Source organism: Moesziomyces antarcticus (genome assembly GCF_000747765.1).
Source record: "Moesziomyces antarcticus DNA, scaffold: scaffold_v10014, strain JCM 10317, whole genome shotgun sequence".
In the NCBI taxonomy this organism is placed as follows: Eukaryota; Fungi; Basidiomycota; class Ustilaginomycetes; order Ustilaginales; family Ustilaginaceae; genus Moesziomyces; species Moesziomyces antarcticus.
Window position 1 is genome coordinate 401154 of NW_014638996.1, and position 17211 is coordinate 418364.

Below are 17211 nucleotides of genomic sequence, written 5' to 3' on the forward strand. Positions count from 1 at the left end.
TCGCTCGGGCGCCGCGGTGAAGCTGCGCTAGTTATTCTGTACAAACGCCAAGCTCGCCGGGGCGCTCTCGGCCGGTTTGACCGATAGCTCGCTCATCGCCAGCTTGCCCGCCTTGACAACAAAGTGGCTTCGTCGCGTCTTGTCTGCTGCGCCGGTGAGGTGTTTGATGAGCTCGCGCTGCGGGTCCGAGATGAGCGTGTAGGGGAAGTTCTGCTTGGCCTTCCAGTTGGCCAGCGAAGTGGGCGAGTCGTTCGACAGGCCGTATACGGCGTACTTGGCTGCAACGAACTCGTCGTGTGTGTCGCGGAACAGCTTGCCCTGCGTAGTACAGCCCCCCGTGTTGGCCTTCGGATACCTGCTCACACCGCTTACAAAAGTCAGCAAGTTGATAGTAAACAGGGAGGGAGGCTAATACGCACGTAAAGATCACAGCGTCCGAAAGATCAGCTGTGCTGATGTCCTTGCCTTCGTCCGTCTTGAGAGTGAGTGCGGGCAGCGGGTCGCCGACTTTGAGCACGCCAGGGGACTTGGCTTTGGGCTTCTTCTCCCCGTCGGCGTCAGTGTCCGCTTTGCGCTTCGTCGCCGCTGGCTTGGCGGCTGGCTTGGGTGCAGCGGCAGCCGCAGCAGCAGGCTTACCCGCGTTGCGCGCACTACGTCGTGGTGCCTCACTCATCTTGACCGAAACAATGGATGGATGGAGGATGCAAGCAAAAGTCCGAACACCATCCATCCATGATTCTTCGAGTTTCCCCTCCACCAAGACTCTACTTTTGCGCAAACTGGTCCGTGCCACAAACCCCGGCTCCTTCTCAATTTCGCCCTTCGCTTTCTCATATTCCACAAGACTCGGCCGGGGCAATATCACGGCATGCGAACTGGGTATCATGCTCATTGCATCCGCGTCCGCCTTCTCCATACAGAATGACAGCTACGATGCGGTGCCTTTGGCCTTGTTGATGAGGTTGCGCACAAGACCGCGCTTTCCGCCAGAGGCGGGCTGCGATGCTGCACCGCCGCCAGCCACGTCCACTCGTCCCGCCGTTTCGTCGGTCGACCACCGGCTGTGGCCGTACGAGTCCGACGCGCCGCCCGACGCCTGACTCGGCGTCTGCGAGTGCGTCGACGACGAAGTGGCACTGCGCAGCATATTGAGACTCGGCCGTCGCAGCCCTTCCCACCGACTGCCAGCCTTGTCGCGGCCAAACTCCTCTTGCCCTTCGCCGCCGCCGCCGACGCTGCCACCGCGCCAGGATGACCAGGTGGCAGAATCCGGTGTCAGCATGCGCCTGTCCGACGTAACACGCTCTTCAAGCCCAAGGGAGCCGAGTTCGGCCAGCTCGCCCAGCTCACCCATGTTGATCGACTCTTTGCGCGGAGGCGGCACGGGCGGCGTCGAGCTCGCCGTGCTGCTTCCGGCGCTGTCGCTCAGCCCCACCGCAGGAGAGCGCTCCCTGCGCGCAGCCGTGTACGAGCTCAGCTCCGTTGGCATCGACGGGCTGTGCCGATGCAGGCTGCGCGGCGACGTGGCAAACTTGTCGAGCATGGTGCGGCTGCCTCCGAGCACGGGCGTCTTGGGGTCGTCTTCGTCGCCGTCGTCCATGTCCACCACCGGCGTCGGCTTGGCTGCTGCAGCCAGCGCGAGCGCTCCCACTCCACCGTGCAGCGTGTCGGGCCCGTGCCGACGTCGTCGCTGGTCCTTGGGCGGCACAGCGGGCGCAGAGTCGCGCACATCTTGGGTTGTGCTTGAAGCGGGCCTCGTTGCGGTCGACGATTCTGATGCGTCGCCAGCAGCATCGTCCCGCACCCAGCCCTGCGTGGACTGCAGGTGCATTGGCGAGCCGAGCCCACTAGCAGCCGAAAGCTTTGGCGAGACGATCGGCTGCCTCTCCCCACCGAGGCCGTGCGGCTCGAGCCATCCGCTCTTTTGCGTAGCGTCGCCATCCTGGCCTCGACTTGCTGTTCCGGCACTGCGCTCGACACTGCGCTCGGCAGACCGCTCGGTCAGCTTCGCCCGATCCGACGAGGATTGGGTCAATCCTGCAAGGCTACGCTGCCCGGCATCCTGGGTCTGACGACCTTCGCTGCTGTGCGGCCTGCGCGAAACGCGTCGGTTGTACGACTGCGCTGCAGTGGCCGGGTAGTTGGGCGTGCGCGATTCGCCGGCCGAGAAGCTGTGCGCGCTGTGGCTCGCCGACCGCGAAGGCGAGTGATCCTCGCTCACGCTCGGCAGCTTGGAACGCAGCGCTGCGTTGCTGCCGCGAGTACTCAAACTCGGCGAAGGCCCCGAGCGCGTATCGCCAGCTCGCTTTCTCTCAAGAGCCAGTGCTTCTCCGTAGGCCGCCAGCTGGGCGGCGAGCGAGGCGCTCGTTCCACCAGGCCCGTCGGAAGCGAAAGGCGCGTCGTGGTTCAAGATGGCGTGCGCCTGCTCAGCTGCACTGAGATAGTTGGATCGCAGCGACGACGAGGACGCGTGGCTCGTCAGGCTGTCTGCGACCGACGGAGCTCGAGCAGGTCGGCTTTGTGCCGCAGAAGCTGCCACTCCGTTCTCTTCGGCAATCGACAGTGCTTGATAGCTCGCCGACAGACTGGGCGAGTCCCTCGAATGCGACTCGCTGGATGCGACCCCGACTCCGATGGCGCTGCTGCCGGAATGCGAGCCGGAGCTTAGCGTAGATACGTGGCTTCCGGATCGGTCCCGTGTGTTCAGATTGTATGCGCCCGAGGGACCCAGCGCGGCATTGGTCCTGGCCAACAGCGCCGTGTCTCTTGGATCAATCTGCTTGGGAGCCGTCGTGTTGCGCAGGGCTGCCGGAAGTTGGTGTGCGTGCGAACGGTCCTCTGCGTCGAGCGTCGAGTCTCCCGGCTCTGAGTCTGCGTGGTGGAGGAACTCTTGCAGATCATCGTCGTCAGCGGTGTGGTTGGCGGCGGAGCTGGCTTGGCTGCGTTCGTGATCGGTCGTGTCGGCGCTGCGTGTGCTGGCTCCACTGACGGATCGGTCCCGGTTAGCAGTCGCGCGGCTGCCGGTCGAACCTGCTCGCTGGCGCTCGATGCGTGCGGCCTCGGTGGAAACAGATGAGCCGAGGTCTTGGCTGTCGGCTGGACCATAGCTGCCCGGACGCAGAAGATCGAGGGATGCATTTCCTCTCAAGGGAAGCCGTGCCATGCGAGCCGAGTTGCTTGTGATCTGGTCGTTTGAGCCGGCACGCGCTCGTCGAATCTTGTTGCCCACGGACAGGGGATCGCGAGCGGCCGAGAGCGACGACGAAGAAGAAGTGGATCGAAGGCGACGCTGCTGGTCGAGCGGAGGCAGAGGTGGTTGGCCTGCGGCGGCGAGGATTGCATCTGCGTCCTCGCTCGAGCTCTCACTGGCGCCATGGCGGCGGGCGCCTCGCTGCAGGGAGGATGCGGCAGGGCGTGGATAGTCGAAGGACTTGCCAGATGCGCGTCCGGGCTTGGAGAGCGCATCGAGATTGATGGGGAGACCACCGCCCATGCTGCTCGCTGCGGAGGTGTCGGCCAGGAAGGAGCTCGAAGAAGCGGGCATAGACGGAGACAGCGTGGTGGACTGGCTGCCGGAATGCGATCCGCCAGTGGCTTTCCTGAGCATGTTGGAGAGGCTGCGTTTGCCGGCGAGCTTGGAGTGCTTCTTGCCCGGACTGGTTGTGCTGGCATCGTATGAGTGATCAATGTATCTGCTGGAGGTTGCCTGCGACAGACTGCCACCCATGTGTGATGATGAGCCGCTGGCAAGGGCGGCCCGGAGCGAAGCCGCCGGATGCGCGGCCTTTTCCAAGATGGAGGGTAAGGATGGTCGACGTTTGGACTCGCGTACGCTGCCAGATGCGGAAGCGCCGATGTTGGCGCTGGTGGCGCTGGTTCCTGCTGCCGAAGTACTGTTGGAGGACGACGATCTGGTGGTGGTGGCGGTCGATGGTAGCTGGCCGTTCGAATCCCTGTTCTCGAGCGTGAAGCCGGATGTAGATGCAGTGTGAGAGGCGCTCCTCGGCGCTGCCTGAGAAACGGAAGCGGACAGGGCGGAGGGCGAAGCGACGGGCAGAGGTGGCGTAGCGGCTGCGGTGGTGGTTTGGCTGCGGAGGTTGGGATTCGAGCTTGTCTTTGCGAGCAGGCCGTTCTTGGAAGGCGTGGCTGAGCGTGAGCCAGCCAGCCTGGAGCCATTGTTGGTAGCAAGAGTGTCGGAAGAGGCTTGTGTGTTGAGTCCGATGTGGGCCTGAGGGGTGCTGGGAACGGAAAAGGAAGTGATGCCTGCTGGTGCTGAGCCGTTGGATTGGGAGGCGGCGGTGGGCGAGAGTGGCGAGTTGCTCCTGCCGGAGGCGGCGTAGCGGATATAGGCGGCGGGGCCGAGGGCGACGTCGCCGCTGACGGTCTCTCGCGATTCGACCATGCCTGCGAGGCCGTTGGAACCGTAGGCGGAGATCCAGGAGCGGATGAGGTTGGCGCACTCTGTGTGGCCGTTGCCGAGAGCGAGTGCCTCTGGGACGAGGCCGTCCTTGTCTACGGCGGCGGGACGTGCGCCTGCTTCGAGGAGGATGCGGACGATGTCGAGGTGGCCGTTGGCAGCAGCAAAGTGAAGTGGGGTGGATGCCTCTGCGCCCGGGCCGGTAGATCCCTTTGACTTGAGGCGAGGCGCGTTGACGTCTGCGCCGTGGAAGATGAGCATGCGGACGCTCTGCTCGCTTCCGCCGGAGCAGGCGGCATGGAGGGGGAGGATACCGTTGAGGTTGCTGTTGGCTGGCTGGCCATTTTCGAGGGCGAACTTGACGAGGCCGATGTTGCCCGTGGCGGCGGCGTTGTGCAGGCCGAGATTGGGATGCATGCCGTCGACGTGGCCCGAGTTGCCGCCGAGGCCGCTCTGGCCGACGGCCTTGAGCGTGGTGCGGCTTACAGCACTACGCAGCATGATTGGTGTAGGGCGGTGAGGGCGAGGTCGAGTTGGTGGTCGAGTGGGACCGCGCCGAGGAGCGGCGAGATTGTGTGGATGCAGAGATGCCGCGATCAGGGAGAAGAGGGCGGCATGCTGGGAAAGGGCGGCACTCGGCCCGTATCGAGGGCGATGTTCGAGCCACGCGTGCGCGATGGAGGTAGGTTGAGAAGCTGAGAAAGCACAAAGGTAAGCGCTTGTGCAGCACCGGGGTCGTGTGAGCTTAGGCGGACGCAAGTGTCACAGCCAGTGCGTATGGGCAGGTGGGGATGATGGTTGTGGGAATGGCGGCACGCGGTGTGTGATAGTGTCCAGGCGCTGGGTGGATGGCCGTGGGATGGAGGCAGGGAGGCGAGGCGAGATGTGGCGAGGAGGTGTGGAGCTGAGTTGCGAGAGGCGATGTTGCTGCGGATGTGAAGTCGGGCGTTGGTCGGCGAGTCGTGAGAAAGTGGAGTGAGAATTGGCGGCCGAAGCGCCGGCTGCTGGTCTCAGTCGCGCGGGCCGCCCGAAAAGCCACGCCTTTTGGAGGGTGTGGAAATCGTATTCTGCGGCTGCTGCTGCTGCTGCTGCTGATGCTGCTGCTGTGCTTTAAGCTTCTGCTGTGCTTTCGGCTGCCGCTGGGCTGCATCGCGCACCGAGCCCGACGCAGCTGGGCGCAACGGCGCGTGAGCTTCTGCTGCTGCTGCTGTTCCGAAAAATTACACTTGGCGAGGGGCCTTCCGTCCGTGCAGCTGCTCCATCAGGGTCAACATGGGCCGCTGGAGCGAGCAGATCAGTGATGTGAGTCCATCTGTCTTCGTAATTCGGTCTGTGAGCACGATCAGCAGAACGATGCGTAAGAGGAGCGACCGAGTGGCGACAAAATCGTTGCGCTTTCGGGAGTTGCTGCGAGTGGGTCGCCGTTGCAGCATGCAGTAGCGGTGCGGCAGTTGAGAGTGGCGAGCTCGAAATGCGCCTCGACGGCAAAAGCACCGACGCTGCTCGATCGCCGATGCATCGACGCCGCTATCTGAAAGCTCTGTTGCGCTTGCCAGACCGAAATGAGTCCCGTCTTGGATCGAGTTTTGGCTCTCAATCTGACGTAGGTGGGTGCAGCTTCATATGATACTGCGGATACTGCGCTGGGGCCACGCCGATCGCATCGTTATCTGCAGCAGCGCCTCAGTGACTTCGCGGACCGGGCATGATGAAATGCTCAAAAGATCGAACCTCGAGTTGCCGTGCAGCGACAGATGAGCTCCAGCGCCGGACCGCATCGACTGTCAAGACGGCAGCGGAGCGTCCGGAGCGTCGGAGAGTCCGAAGCGGCCTCATGCACTGGGCACCGCGCGATGGCGTAGAAAAGCACACACGGTGCAGGCAACCCCCAGCTTTGACCAGCGTCGGCAAAGCCGTCTGCCGTTGCTGATCAGCTCCAACCCACACTCGGCCTCTCAGCGACGGCAGGCCCGACTTCGAAAGCAGCTCCCGCACAGTGCTGTACAGGAATCTACTAAACCAAGCGAGCAAGCAAGCAAAGAGCGCAGATCAGCTCGTTGTTCAAGTCCGAGCGAGGCCGTGGGAGCAGCAGCCTTGGCGCTTCGGTTAGCCCGCTTTGACGTGGCTCGACAAGCTCGAGCGTCGTGACAGCTGCTGATCAGCAGGTGCGCGCACGTCCACCCATGCACGCGGAGCCTTTTCTTCCCTCTTGATTTTGGATAGCAAAACGTGCGCCCTTTTTGGTGGTTGCCCTTCCGCCAAGGCTCAACTGCTCAAAAAGATGCAGGGGCCCTGCAGCTCGAGCCTCGCCTGTCTGCTGTCTCGTTTTCCGGGACGTGGCGGCGAGGCATTTTCTTTTTTGGTGAGGCGACTTCTCCACATGCTCAGCTGCGCCCATCAGCAGGCGAGGCTGCTGTGGCGGACTGCTGGTGTTGTTCGCTCGGCTCGTTTTTCCCTGACTCGAACCCTGGATCGCAGGAGCAGCGCAACGCAGCGCCGCACTGCACCGCAACCCTGAAGGCGGGAACGGGCGCGCAGCATTCATTCGACCCTCCCGACCCGACGCTGCACCTCGAGAGCTTCTCGGGGCTCCTCCACGCCTTCTTTCCCGTCACCATCGTCTTGGCTCCTCTCCGCCCACCATCGCGGCGTCGGTCGATCCGCTGACGACGCTGCTCATCATCCTCGTGACCAATCCTCGTTTCAAGTCTCGAATAGTCCGCCTCCAAGCAACCGAGGTCACCGACGTCCACGTCGTCTTTTCGATCGCTTCATTAAGTTCCAGGCGACCTTTGCTGCAGCTGCACCGTGGTTCGAGCTTGAGCTAGAGTCAAGCATCCTCTGATCACACCTCCTGCACCCTACCCGCAACTCCGAATCACCGGCATCCTCGCCCATTCGTCCGTGCAGAGTGGAGCAGGCGTGGCCATGGACGTTCTGCGCAAGGTCAGCGGCGCAAGCGCCCGCGCCGTGCCTGCTTCCCACGCAGGCACCGCTGCCAGCGGCTCATCCAACCATGCCCCCGCGTCCACTGCCAGCACCGCTTCCGCTTCCAACTCGCTTCTCAGCGCTTCCCCCGCACGCTCGCCGAGAAGCAGCATCTCGCGCGACTCGGTCAAGGACAAGGATGCCGCCTCCTCCCGCATGGCAAAGATGCGAGCCGCAATGCACATCGGCTCCGTGTATGATGACTGGGTAAGCACACTCTCCCGCTCTCTCCTCTCCCTCTCGCTCCCCTCACACCCCATGCACCCGCCAACATGAAGCCCTCGCCGCTATGCGCCATGATGCTGACCGCAAAACGCTTCGTTCTTCGTCTCATCGCAAAGCCGATGTACTCTGCCAACGGCGATGACTACATTGTCGGAGACGTCATTGGTTTTGGCGCCTCGTCCGTCGTGCATCAAGGCGTCTTCAAGCCGCTCGACAGGGCGTGCGCCATCAAGGTGATCGACCTCGAGGCATACGGCCGCGACACAGAGGAGCTGCGCAGAGAGACGCAGCTCATGTCGCTCTCCAAGCATCCCAACGTGCTGCGTGTGCGAGGATGCTGGGTCAAGGGTGCCAAGCTGCACATCGCCACGCGCCTCATGAGCAGCGGCTCCATGCTCGACATCATGCGCTTTGCCCATCCAGAGGGCTTTGACGAGCTCGTCATCGCCACGGTCCTCAAGCATGCCCTCGAGGGCCTCAACTACCTCCACATCAACGGCTGGCTCCATCGCGACCTCAAGGCGGCTAACATTCTCGTCGACGACGATGGCACGGTGCTCCTCGGCGACTTTGGCGTGGGCGTCTTTGTCGGCGACACGGACAAGTCGTCCGGCTCGGTGTCGAGCGAGGGCAAACGCAAGAGCTTTGTCGGCACGCCGTGCTGGATGGCACCCGAGGTGATCGAACGCAAGCACTACGGCACCAAGGCCGACATTTGGAGCTTCGGCATCACCGCGCTCGAGCTGGCGCAGGGCCGCGCACCCAACTCGAAACTCAACCCGGTCAAGGTGCTCATGCGCACCATGCAGGACGAGCCGCCGCAGCTCGATCGAACGGGCGGCGCGCACAAGTACTCGAAGCTCATGGACGATTTCGTGCGCCAGTGCCTGCAGAAGGACCCGGAGAGGCGACCCACGGCGGACAAGCTGCTCTCGCACGGCTTTTTCAAGCAGGCCAAGGCGCCCAAGTTCCTCATCTCGGCCATCCTCGCCGGTCTGCCGCCACTGGCGGATCGGCAGGAGCGTCGCCGACTCGCCTCGATCCACTCGACGCAGCACTACCTCTCGTGGGACTTTGGCACCATCAACAGCCGCACCACCACGCCCAACCTCGAGCGCCTCGATCCGTTCCGCAATTTCACTGGCGTGGTCTCGCTTCCGTCGCCGCAGGGATCGGTGCGGTCCACCAAGCTGGTTTCGATCGACGGCCACCACGTGCTCGCCACCGAGGAGGACGACACGAGCCTCATGCGCCGATTCAGCAGCTTCGACGACGCGCTCGCCAAGGAGGGCGCGATGCACGGCAGCTTCGGACGCCGTCGCGGCCGCTCGGTGGATGCGCTGGGCCATCGCAAGTCCGTGTCGTTTGAGGGCCAGGACAGCGGCGGTGGTCGTGCGGGAGCCGAGACGGATTCGTTCGGCACGGCGGGCGTTGCGTCGTCGTTGGCGCCGATTGGCGAAAAGGTGTCGCCCATGGTGTCGCCCACGCAGCCGCCAGCGGCTGCCGAGGAGCCGACGAGCTTGCGGCTGAGCGCCGAGGACACGGCCACCGACCGGGACACGGCGGCGGACGATCGAGAGGCCAACGCAGCCGCGCCGGAGCAGTCTGGCGAGAGGCAGGGCGTTGGAAGCGGTGAGATGACGCTCAACGGATCGTCGCAGGGCCAGAGGTCGGTGTCTTCGGCCACCACGGCGACGCTGGTAGCCAGTCGCGGCGACGACAAGGACGAATCGAAAGCGGCTGCAATTGCCACTGCACCGGCGCCCAACATGCTGCAACGCACAGCGAGCCGGCTACGAGGCAACGGTGGGGAGGCGGCGTCTGGTGCGCACACCAAGCATCACAAGCGCGAGTCGGTGTTTGGCAAGCTTTTCAAAGGCACCAGCTCCGGTCGCAAGGAAGGCAAAGTTTGAACCCGCATCTACACCAAGACATTCTGCATCAGCATCAGGCATCAGGATCGGAGACGCATGCAATTTTCACAGAGCATATACCCTTGTCATCGGTGGTGGTGGTGAGTGCGGGCCAATACTCCACATGGCGGAGGGAGGGGGGCGGTGTGTGAAAATTTACGACGCTTACGCACGGGCCGGCACACGCGCGCCGGTGGAGTGGGGGAAGAAATGAAGCCGATTGCGGGCGGTTTTGTGGTATGCTGTGCACCACCAACTGCAACCACTGTAACACGGCAAAGGCAACAAGGAACCTTGGTTACCGCACACCGGTCACGGCTTTGAACGAAAGGAGAAACGAGGATGCGTGGGGCTTCGCTGGCGTCGAGTTTGGCGTTGCCGCTCACGACCGCGTTTGGGGGCGCGCAAACGCTATGGTGGCCGAGCCCCACCTCCTCGCCTCCACGGGTCGTTCTACTCTTTATCCCGGGCAACCCGGGGTTGGCATCGTACTACATTGACTTTCTGCACGCGATCTACACCTCCAAGCACCTATCGGGGGTTGGGATTGAGATCGTTGCAGTTTCGCATCGGGGGCATGCCCCCCTGCCGCGCGTGGGCACAAATGCGGTGTGGGGCGACAACGCTACGAATGCATCGCAAGCTGCCAGGGGGTGGGGAACATCGCTTTCGGACCAGGTGCGACACAAGATCGGCCTGCTCGATGCTATCAAACGTCAATACCCCCAGGAGGGCACTAAAGTGGTGGTTGTTGGACACAGTATTGGCGCATGGATGGCGGGAGAGGTGCTAAAGGCTCGACCTGATGCGGTGGATGGACTGCATCTGCTATTCCCAACGATGGCATGGATTGGACGCACCCCCAATGCGCGTCGGATCAAGATTCTTGCCAACCGTGCCGTCACGGCAGCTGTACTCCCGGTGCCACTCGTCGTGCTATCGCTATTGCCGCTATGGGCGCTGGTGTGGGTGATTCGGCTGCTGACGCGACAACCGACCGCTGCAGCCCTTGCAACTGCCGAGTTACTCACGACCCCCGGGGCGGTGTACAACGCCCTCACCATGGCAGGTCAAGAATTCACCACAGTGCAGGCGCTTGAAAAGCCGACAGTGGATGCGCTCCACGCCTTTACCACTGAGCGCGGAGGCAGGATTCGAAGCTACTGGGCTGCAGACGAGACCGATGCCTGGGCTCCAGGTTGGATCCGCTCCCAGGTCGAATCCACCCTCTCCCTCCAGCGTGTCCACCTCCCGCCCTCGCTCGGACTCAGCGGTGCTAGTAGGAAGAGCGAGGGACCGCGCAGAGGCTCACACGTTCGAACACGAAGCTTCTCCGTGTCAGAATACCGGAGTTCGCCCGGCTCGATTCCTGACCTTCGCCACGCCAAGGCAATGCGCCGTCCTAATGGCGAGATCGTCATCGAGGCCCAGGTGGTCGAACCCAGCAGCGAAAGCGAAAGCGACGAACCCACGAGGGGTAATAGCGAGCGTGCGGCCCAGTATCATTATGGCCGTGCCAGGGCGACTGCAACGCACTGCAGGGTGGGCATGCCACATGCTTTTTGTCTCGACCATTCCGAGGATATGGCGAGCATTGTGGCGCATTGGATCGCGCACGACCATCTTGCCAGCTCCAGCTAGCAGCAGCAATACCAAGGCGAGGACTAGAACCGGCGCGTATGAGGTGTGGGTGCAGGTCGGGCGTGAGGTGGATCGGGTCCAGGCGCGTCTCTTTCGAGAGACTTTACGCGACTCTTCCGAAAAGAGCAGCAGCAGAGCAGCGCTCGGGGGCGCAAAATTGGCGAATGCGCGCAGTCTCTCAGCGCTCGGGTCGCATCCGACGCGCAGCTTTTGGGGCAAGAGAACGTCTGTGCAGAAGCGCATCCTTGCTTCTTCTCCTCCACCGCGCCCTACTCCCTTCCTGATCCTCATCACTCCGCTCTCACACACACACGCACACACACGCCATCTTTGCATCTGGGTTCCTGCTTCAATGTCGTCGATCGCCGGCCCATCGGGGGCACACGAGGACGACGTGGTCATGGTGGATTCGGAGGGCAACACGCTCGCCACCTCGCCCGGTGCCGAGGAGGGTGGATCCGACGCGCCCGAGGACGAGTACGAGATCGAGTACATCGTCAGCCACTCTACCGAAGAAACCGACGACCAGCTGTCGTACTTTGTCAAGTGGAAGGGCTACCCCGAGTCGGAAAACACGTGGGTGTTTGAAAGCGACATGGGTGGTGCGCAGGAGATGATCTCCGAGTACTGGGCCAAGTTACCCCAGAAGCTCGTGCAGAAGGTCAAGGGCGGCAAGAAGAAGCGCCAGTCATCGACGCCGCAGCCATCGAAGCGCGCACGACGCGAGTCCTCGGTGCCCACCCGCCGCAACAAACGAACCAACGGCCAAGTTGCGCGTTCGGTTTCACCCGATGACGAGGGATTGGACGACGAAGATGCGCAGCTCGAACGCATCCGATCGGATCCATCGTTGGCGGATGAGGAACGTGCACTGCTGGAGACGCAACATCTGCATGCAAAGCGACTCGACCGTCTGCGTAAGCGCTATGCGCGGATCGCCGACTGGGATCCCATCGTACGCCGCATCGAGGGCGTGGAAAAGATGAGCGACAACAAGATCCGCGTCTTTATCCATTTCGACAACGGCGACAAGCTGGCGTTTGAAAGCGCCGTCGCCCACCACCGATGTCCGCTCAAGCTGTTGCAGTTCTACGAGGCCAATTTGAGGTTCCGCGAGCGCGATGCGACGCAGGAACCTCCGCTGGTGGGCGAGGAACCCACGGAGCAACTCGATCAGTACCTCTCGCGCGACCAGGACGAGTCTCAACAGGACGGCCAGGACGGCCAGCAGCAGCAGGAGGAAGAGGAGGAGGTGGTGGCAGAAGCGGTTGCACAGCAAGATGAAGAGGCAGAGGAGGTGGAGCAGGCACCACCGAGTGAAGAGCCGCAACACCTTGACTCGTCACAGACCCAAGATCAGCCTGTATCCTGAGCCTCCCCCCTTCGCCGCGTTGATTGTACGAATTGCATGCTGTGTTTCTTTTTTTTTTTTTGCCTCTACATTGCGTGTGTGCCAGCCGTGTCCTTCTTCGCATCGTGTCTTGCGCGCAGTCGTATTCTCGTCGGTAAAGCCAGTGGCGCTTCTCCGTCCGCAAGAAGTTCGAGCATCTTGATCTCAATGCCGCCAAAAGCCTCTGCACCCCCGCGGCGCTCGAACGAGAGACGAGGGCAGCCCCACGGACTTCATCGAGAAGCCGCCAGCAACAGCCCGCTCCCATGCTCTTCCTCCCTCCCGCCCCTTCATCTCCAGCTCAACCCCGAACATCCAGACTCATTCGCTCGCTCGCACCACCCGCTCCATCTTGAGCACGACACACACCACCCACGAAGATCAACGAGAAGAAAAGTGCTATTGCGACTGCATGCTCCAAACCAAGTTAGACAGCGGCGCTCTCAAGCGGCGCGACTCTCGTTCTGCGCCTGCTGCGCCTGCTGCGCCTGCTGCGCCTGCTGCGTGTGAGGCACAGGCGGCGGCAGCGCCGGCACGGTCGCAGTCACCCCCGCCGACGCAGCCGCATTCGCCGCAAAGCTCCACACCTTGATGTCCCCATCGTCGGACCCACTGACGATCTTGTCGTCCGTCAGCGACACGCACGTCACGGCGCCCTTGTGGCCCACGAGCGTGTTCTGGCACAGGCCCGTGTCGCGGTCCCAGATCTTGATCGTGCGGTCGTGCGACGCCGACACGATGCGCAGCTTGTCCACATCCAGCGACCACACGCCCTCCACGTGCCCAAACAGCGTCCGGATGCACCGCCCCGTGCGCACGTCCCACACCTTGAGCGTGTTGTCCAGCGAGCCCGAAATCAGCACCGGCCGCGGCTTGGCGTGGTGGCGCTCACCATTGGCGCCGGCACCGTTCGCATCGCCATCGCCCGCGCGGCTCGACTGGCCACCCGACTCGTCGCCCGACCGGTTGCCGCTACCACTGCGAGCCCCGCGCATGCTCGGGTCCAGGTCACCCATCTCGGCATCCAGCGGCAAAGGATCCACCAGGCCAGCCTCGCACAGCCGCTCCTGCACACGCAGCAGCGCCTTGTCAATGCGTCGGCGCTGCTGTCGCTGTTGTGTCGACGACGACGACGACGCAGCAGCCGTACTGGAGGACGACAGCGGCGACGGCCCCGTGACGCCACGTCGGGCAGCGCCGTACAGCCGCTCGCCCGTCTCGGACGCATTCGACGGCCGACGCCCAGCTGCATTCCTAGCGCCACCGGGGCCCACATCAGCAGCGCCCACGGCCGACGCCAGCCCGCCCGACAGCCGGCGCGAATGCGACAGGCTCGCATCGCCCAAAAAGTACGACTCTTGGTCTTCCAGCGAGAGCATGTCCTGGTCGCCATTCTCGACCACGTCCGGCGCATCGTCGTCGCCGTTTCCGTTTCCGTGCACCGAGCCGCGACGAGACGTGCCGTTGCGCTGAGCCTGCGGGCCCTCGGCGCCCACACCGCCAGCCGCGCCGCCGACGAGCTTGCGCACCGCCTCGTCGTCCATCATGACGAGCTTGAGGCTCTGCACCTGGCCGACGTGGCCCTCGAACGTCAGCAGACACTCGCGCAGGCCGAGGTCCCACAGCCGGATCGAGCCGTCGTCCGAGGCGGAGAAGAGGAACGTGCCAGCCGCGCGCGGGTCCTCGTCCTTGATCGAGGCGGCAGGGCGTCCTTCGCGCAGCGCCTCGCGCAGCCGCTGCTGGCGCTTCTTGGCAGCCGGGCCCGTCCAGAGCGTGACGGCATTGACCCAGTCGCGATGTCCGCGCAGCGTGTAGCACTCGCCCGTGCGGAAGTTCCAGATCTTGATGTTGCTGTCGGCACTGCCGCTGGCGAGCGTGTCCTCGTTGAAGTGGAGACAGACGATGCCTTCGGTGTGGCCCTCAAGCGTCCGCATGAGGGCGCCCGTGCGCCAGTTCCAGATCTTGAGCGTGCGATCCATCGAACCAGTGATGAGCTTGGCCTCGTCGAACTGCAGACAGCGCACACCGCGCGTGTGTCCCTCGAGCACACGCAGCATCTCGCCCGTCTCGAGATTCCAGATGCGTGCGGTGCGGTCGTAGCTGCCGGTGATGACCACAGGAAAGGCGGGATGCGCGAGGTTCTCGTTGAACTGCAGACACATGATGCCGTCCGTGTGACCGGCGAGGGTGCGCGAAGTGTACCTGCCGCGACGCCAGTTGCGCTCGATGGCCAGGCGCTCGCAGTAGACCGACTTCCATGGACGCGTCTTGGGAACGGAGCCCGTCGACGAGCATGGGGTGGCCTCACCGTTGAGGCCGCTGCGCTGCTTCTTGAGCGGCGGCGCGTCGCGATCGCGCATCTGCAGATCGCGCTGGCCGGAGACGGAGCGCGAGTGTGCTCGACTGGACGACGAGGGCGTGGGGCTGGATGCGCGCGATCGCGACTGCTTCTCGAGTGCAGCGGCGTTGGCGGCGGCGGTGATGGTGCGTTTGAGCGTGCCCGGTGTTGTAGACGAGGTGGCTCCGGAGCCGTCGGAGCTGAGATCGCGCGACTCGGGCGTGCCGAGCTGGACGGCGGGGCCCGGAGCACGACGTCTACGCTCGCTGAGGAGCGGCAGGCCCCAACCGCATTTTTCACACTTGCGTTCGATGTGCTGCTCGCACATGTTGCGCCAGAGCAGATCGTCGTCGGCCAGCTGCTTCCACGAGCGGCTCACTTGGGCGGCGCGGCCGAGGCTGATGGCGTCGAGGTGACCGAGCACCTTGAGCGAGACCTCGCGCGGGAAGAGCGAGAAGGGGTCGATGCGGATGGCCAGCGCGAGCTCCGAGGAGAGCAGCGAGAGCTGGCTGAAGCAGCACATGGTGAGGATGCCCTGGAGGATGAGGGCCCTGCGGGAATGCGACGAGGAAGAGAAGAGCGACCACACCGTGTTGACGGCGGTCTGATCGGACAAGGGCAGACTTTCGATCGACTGAGGCGATCCAAGGTGCAAGACAAGACATAGCTTAGAGTCAGCAACCAGGCCTTTTCTTCCCAGATGTTTGGAACGGAGGGGAAGAGAAAAGCCAAGCTCGGAGAGGTTGGGAATGTACCACATCACTTATAGCGCACGACCTATAAGGCAGATCGAGGCTTCAAACAGAGTGTTTCGTTATAGCATGATCAAGGGTCACGAACACCGAGACGAATCCCGATGATCGCTGTGCAGCGTCGAGCGTCCGCGATTAGACAGTGGACGACACGATGCTGCCTGACCTGCATCGCTTTCGGACGGCTCTCTGAGCTCGTGCCGAAAGATGCGGAGAAAGACAGAGGAAAGGAGGAACGAGAAGGGGAAGAGGCAACCAGGGCGGGACAGTGTTCAGCAACTTACCTTCTGAAGGCGGGCGGTGGTGCCCTCGTCGGCCATGCGTTGGTGCCTGACGCACAGCTTGCGCGTTGCCGGAGGTACGAGCGGCGTAGCGCCGGTGGAAGTGCAAGAGTCTTCGTCTGTGTTCATGGGAACATCCTTGTCGGCGATCTCGACGTCCTCATCGGAGCCACGTAGACCGCCGCGGTGCGCTCCGGACGGGTTGAGTGCCTCGCTCTGCATGGCAGGCGAGAGGGTAAGCGGACTGGGCGGACGGGTGCCGCTGCGGCTGAGGGGCCTTGCGCCGCGCTGGGATAGCGAGATGATGGCGGGCGATGCTCTCTCGCCAAAAGGCACATCGAAGTTGGTCGAGGCGTCGGCAGGACCGCATCGTCGGTTCGAGAGGTCGGCGGCGGCACTTGCATACGCGGCCTGGCTGAGACCGAGGAGGCCCGATGCGGCGGATTGGTGTGCTGCTGTGGCCGACGAGGTGGCGGGTGATGGGGCCTGCATTGTGGCGGCTGGTTGCGCAGTCGCACTCTTGGGTATGATGGCCCAGCCATCTCCCGCCGTGACATTTGCCAGGGACGAGGTGACTGGAGGTTGGGTATAAGGGGCTGCCGCCAGAGGAGGAGGCGAAGGCGAGGCGGCTCGGAGGGAGGCGATTGACTTTTGCAGCGGGCTGTTGGTAGCGCGTGCAAAGAGCATGGGGTCTTGCTGATGCACAGCTGGGGGCGTGTGTACCGAAAGGGTAGCCATGGCTGTTGTGGTGGGGTGATCGGATCTGTGAGAGTGGTGGAGGGACTGGCTGCCCTTGAGCGAGTCTGAGCCCAGGTGGTCGTCGTCGTCGTAGTCGCTGCGTGAAGACTGTGCGGGAGACGATGGAGGCGACACAGCGGAGCCACGCCGCCTGCTAGAAGAGGCACACGGTGTGGAAGCGAGGTCGTGTTTGGGTCGAGGCAGCGACGAGGGCGCGATGGATTGGGACTGGTCGTAGTCCAGGGTATGGCGAGAGGACGAAGCGACAGCCGATGTGTCCGCAATGTTGTGGTGGTGGAGATGATGTTGGTGGTCGAGGTGATTGGTGTGGGATTGGGACCACGAGGTGGATGTTGTGGAGGAGGAGGACGAGGAGGACGGATCCTGGAAAGAGACCATCTTGCCCTTTTTCTTGGCGAATGCGCCCTGCTGCAGGCTCGGACTTATGGCGTAGGAGCGAGCCGAGGCGGTGCCGATGATGCGGGGAGATTTGATGGGATTCGAGCTCAGCCGCTATGTGCGCAGCAG

At 63.3% G+C, this 17211-nt stretch overlaps 5 protein-coding genes across 5 annotated transcripts, besides 2 other annotated features; 2 read left to right on the forward strand and 3 right to left on the reverse strand.

The window, feature by feature from the left end:
* Positions 1–27: 27 nt before the first annotated feature.
* On the reverse strand, positions 28–673 carry PAN0_014d4984 (thioredoxin-like protein; the record flags this gene model as incomplete). Its single annotated transcript, XM_014799690.1, has 2 exons — positions 28–367; positions 420–673. 2 exons carry the CDS (start codon positions 671–673, stop codon positions 28–30), a joined length of 594 nt encoding a protein of 197 aa, XP_014655176.1.
* Positions 674–928: 255 nt separating this feature from the next.
* PAN0_014d4985 (ankyrin) lies at positions 929–4918 on the reverse strand (the record flags this gene model as incomplete). The annotated part of the gene is made up of 1 exon (XM_014799691.1): positions 929–4918. The coding sequence occupies one exon, from the start codon at positions 4916–4918 to the stop codon at positions 929–931; it is 3990 nt and encodes a 1329-aa protein (XP_014655177.1).
* A 509-nt stretch (positions 4919–5427) lies between these two features.
* On the reverse strand, positions 5428–5936 carry PAN0_014d4986 (uncharacterized protein; the record flags this gene model as incomplete). Its single annotated transcript, XM_014799692.1, has 2 exons — positions 5428–5624; positions 5789–5936. 2 exons carry the CDS (start codon positions 5934–5936, stop codon positions 5428–5430), a joined length of 345 nt encoding a protein of 114 aa, XP_014655178.1.
* A 186-nt stretch (positions 5937–6122) lies between these two features.
* PAN0_014c4987 (kinase-like protein) lies at positions 6123–9543 on the forward strand (the record flags this gene model as incomplete). Its single annotated transcript, XM_014799693.1, has 5 exons — positions 6123–6292; positions 6377–6476; positions 6641–7071; positions 7246–7612; positions 7684–9543. The coding sequence occupies 5 exons, from the start codon at positions 6123–6125 to the stop codon at positions 9541–9543; spliced, it is 2928 nt and encodes a 975-aa protein (XP_014655179.1).
* Positions 9544–9885: 342 nt separating this feature from the next.
* Positions 9886–12556, forward strand: PAN0_014c4988 (UPF0554 protein C2orf43 homolog; the record flags this gene model as incomplete). Its single annotated transcript, XM_014799694.1, has 2 exons — positions 9886–11020; positions 11085–12556. 2 exons carry the CDS (start codon positions 9886–9888, stop codon positions 12554–12556), a joined length of 2607 nt encoding a protein of 868 aa, XP_014655180.1.
* A 461-nt stretch (positions 12557–13017) lies between these two features.
* Positions 13018–15546: a sequence feature (In-frame stop codon was detected at splice-junction site;~WD40 repeat-like protein).
* Positions 15547–15948: 402 nt separating this feature from the next.
* Positions 15949–17196: a sequence feature (In-frame stop codon was detected at splice-junction site;~WD40 repeat-like protein).
* Between the last annotated feature and the right edge of the window lie 15 nt (positions 17197–17211).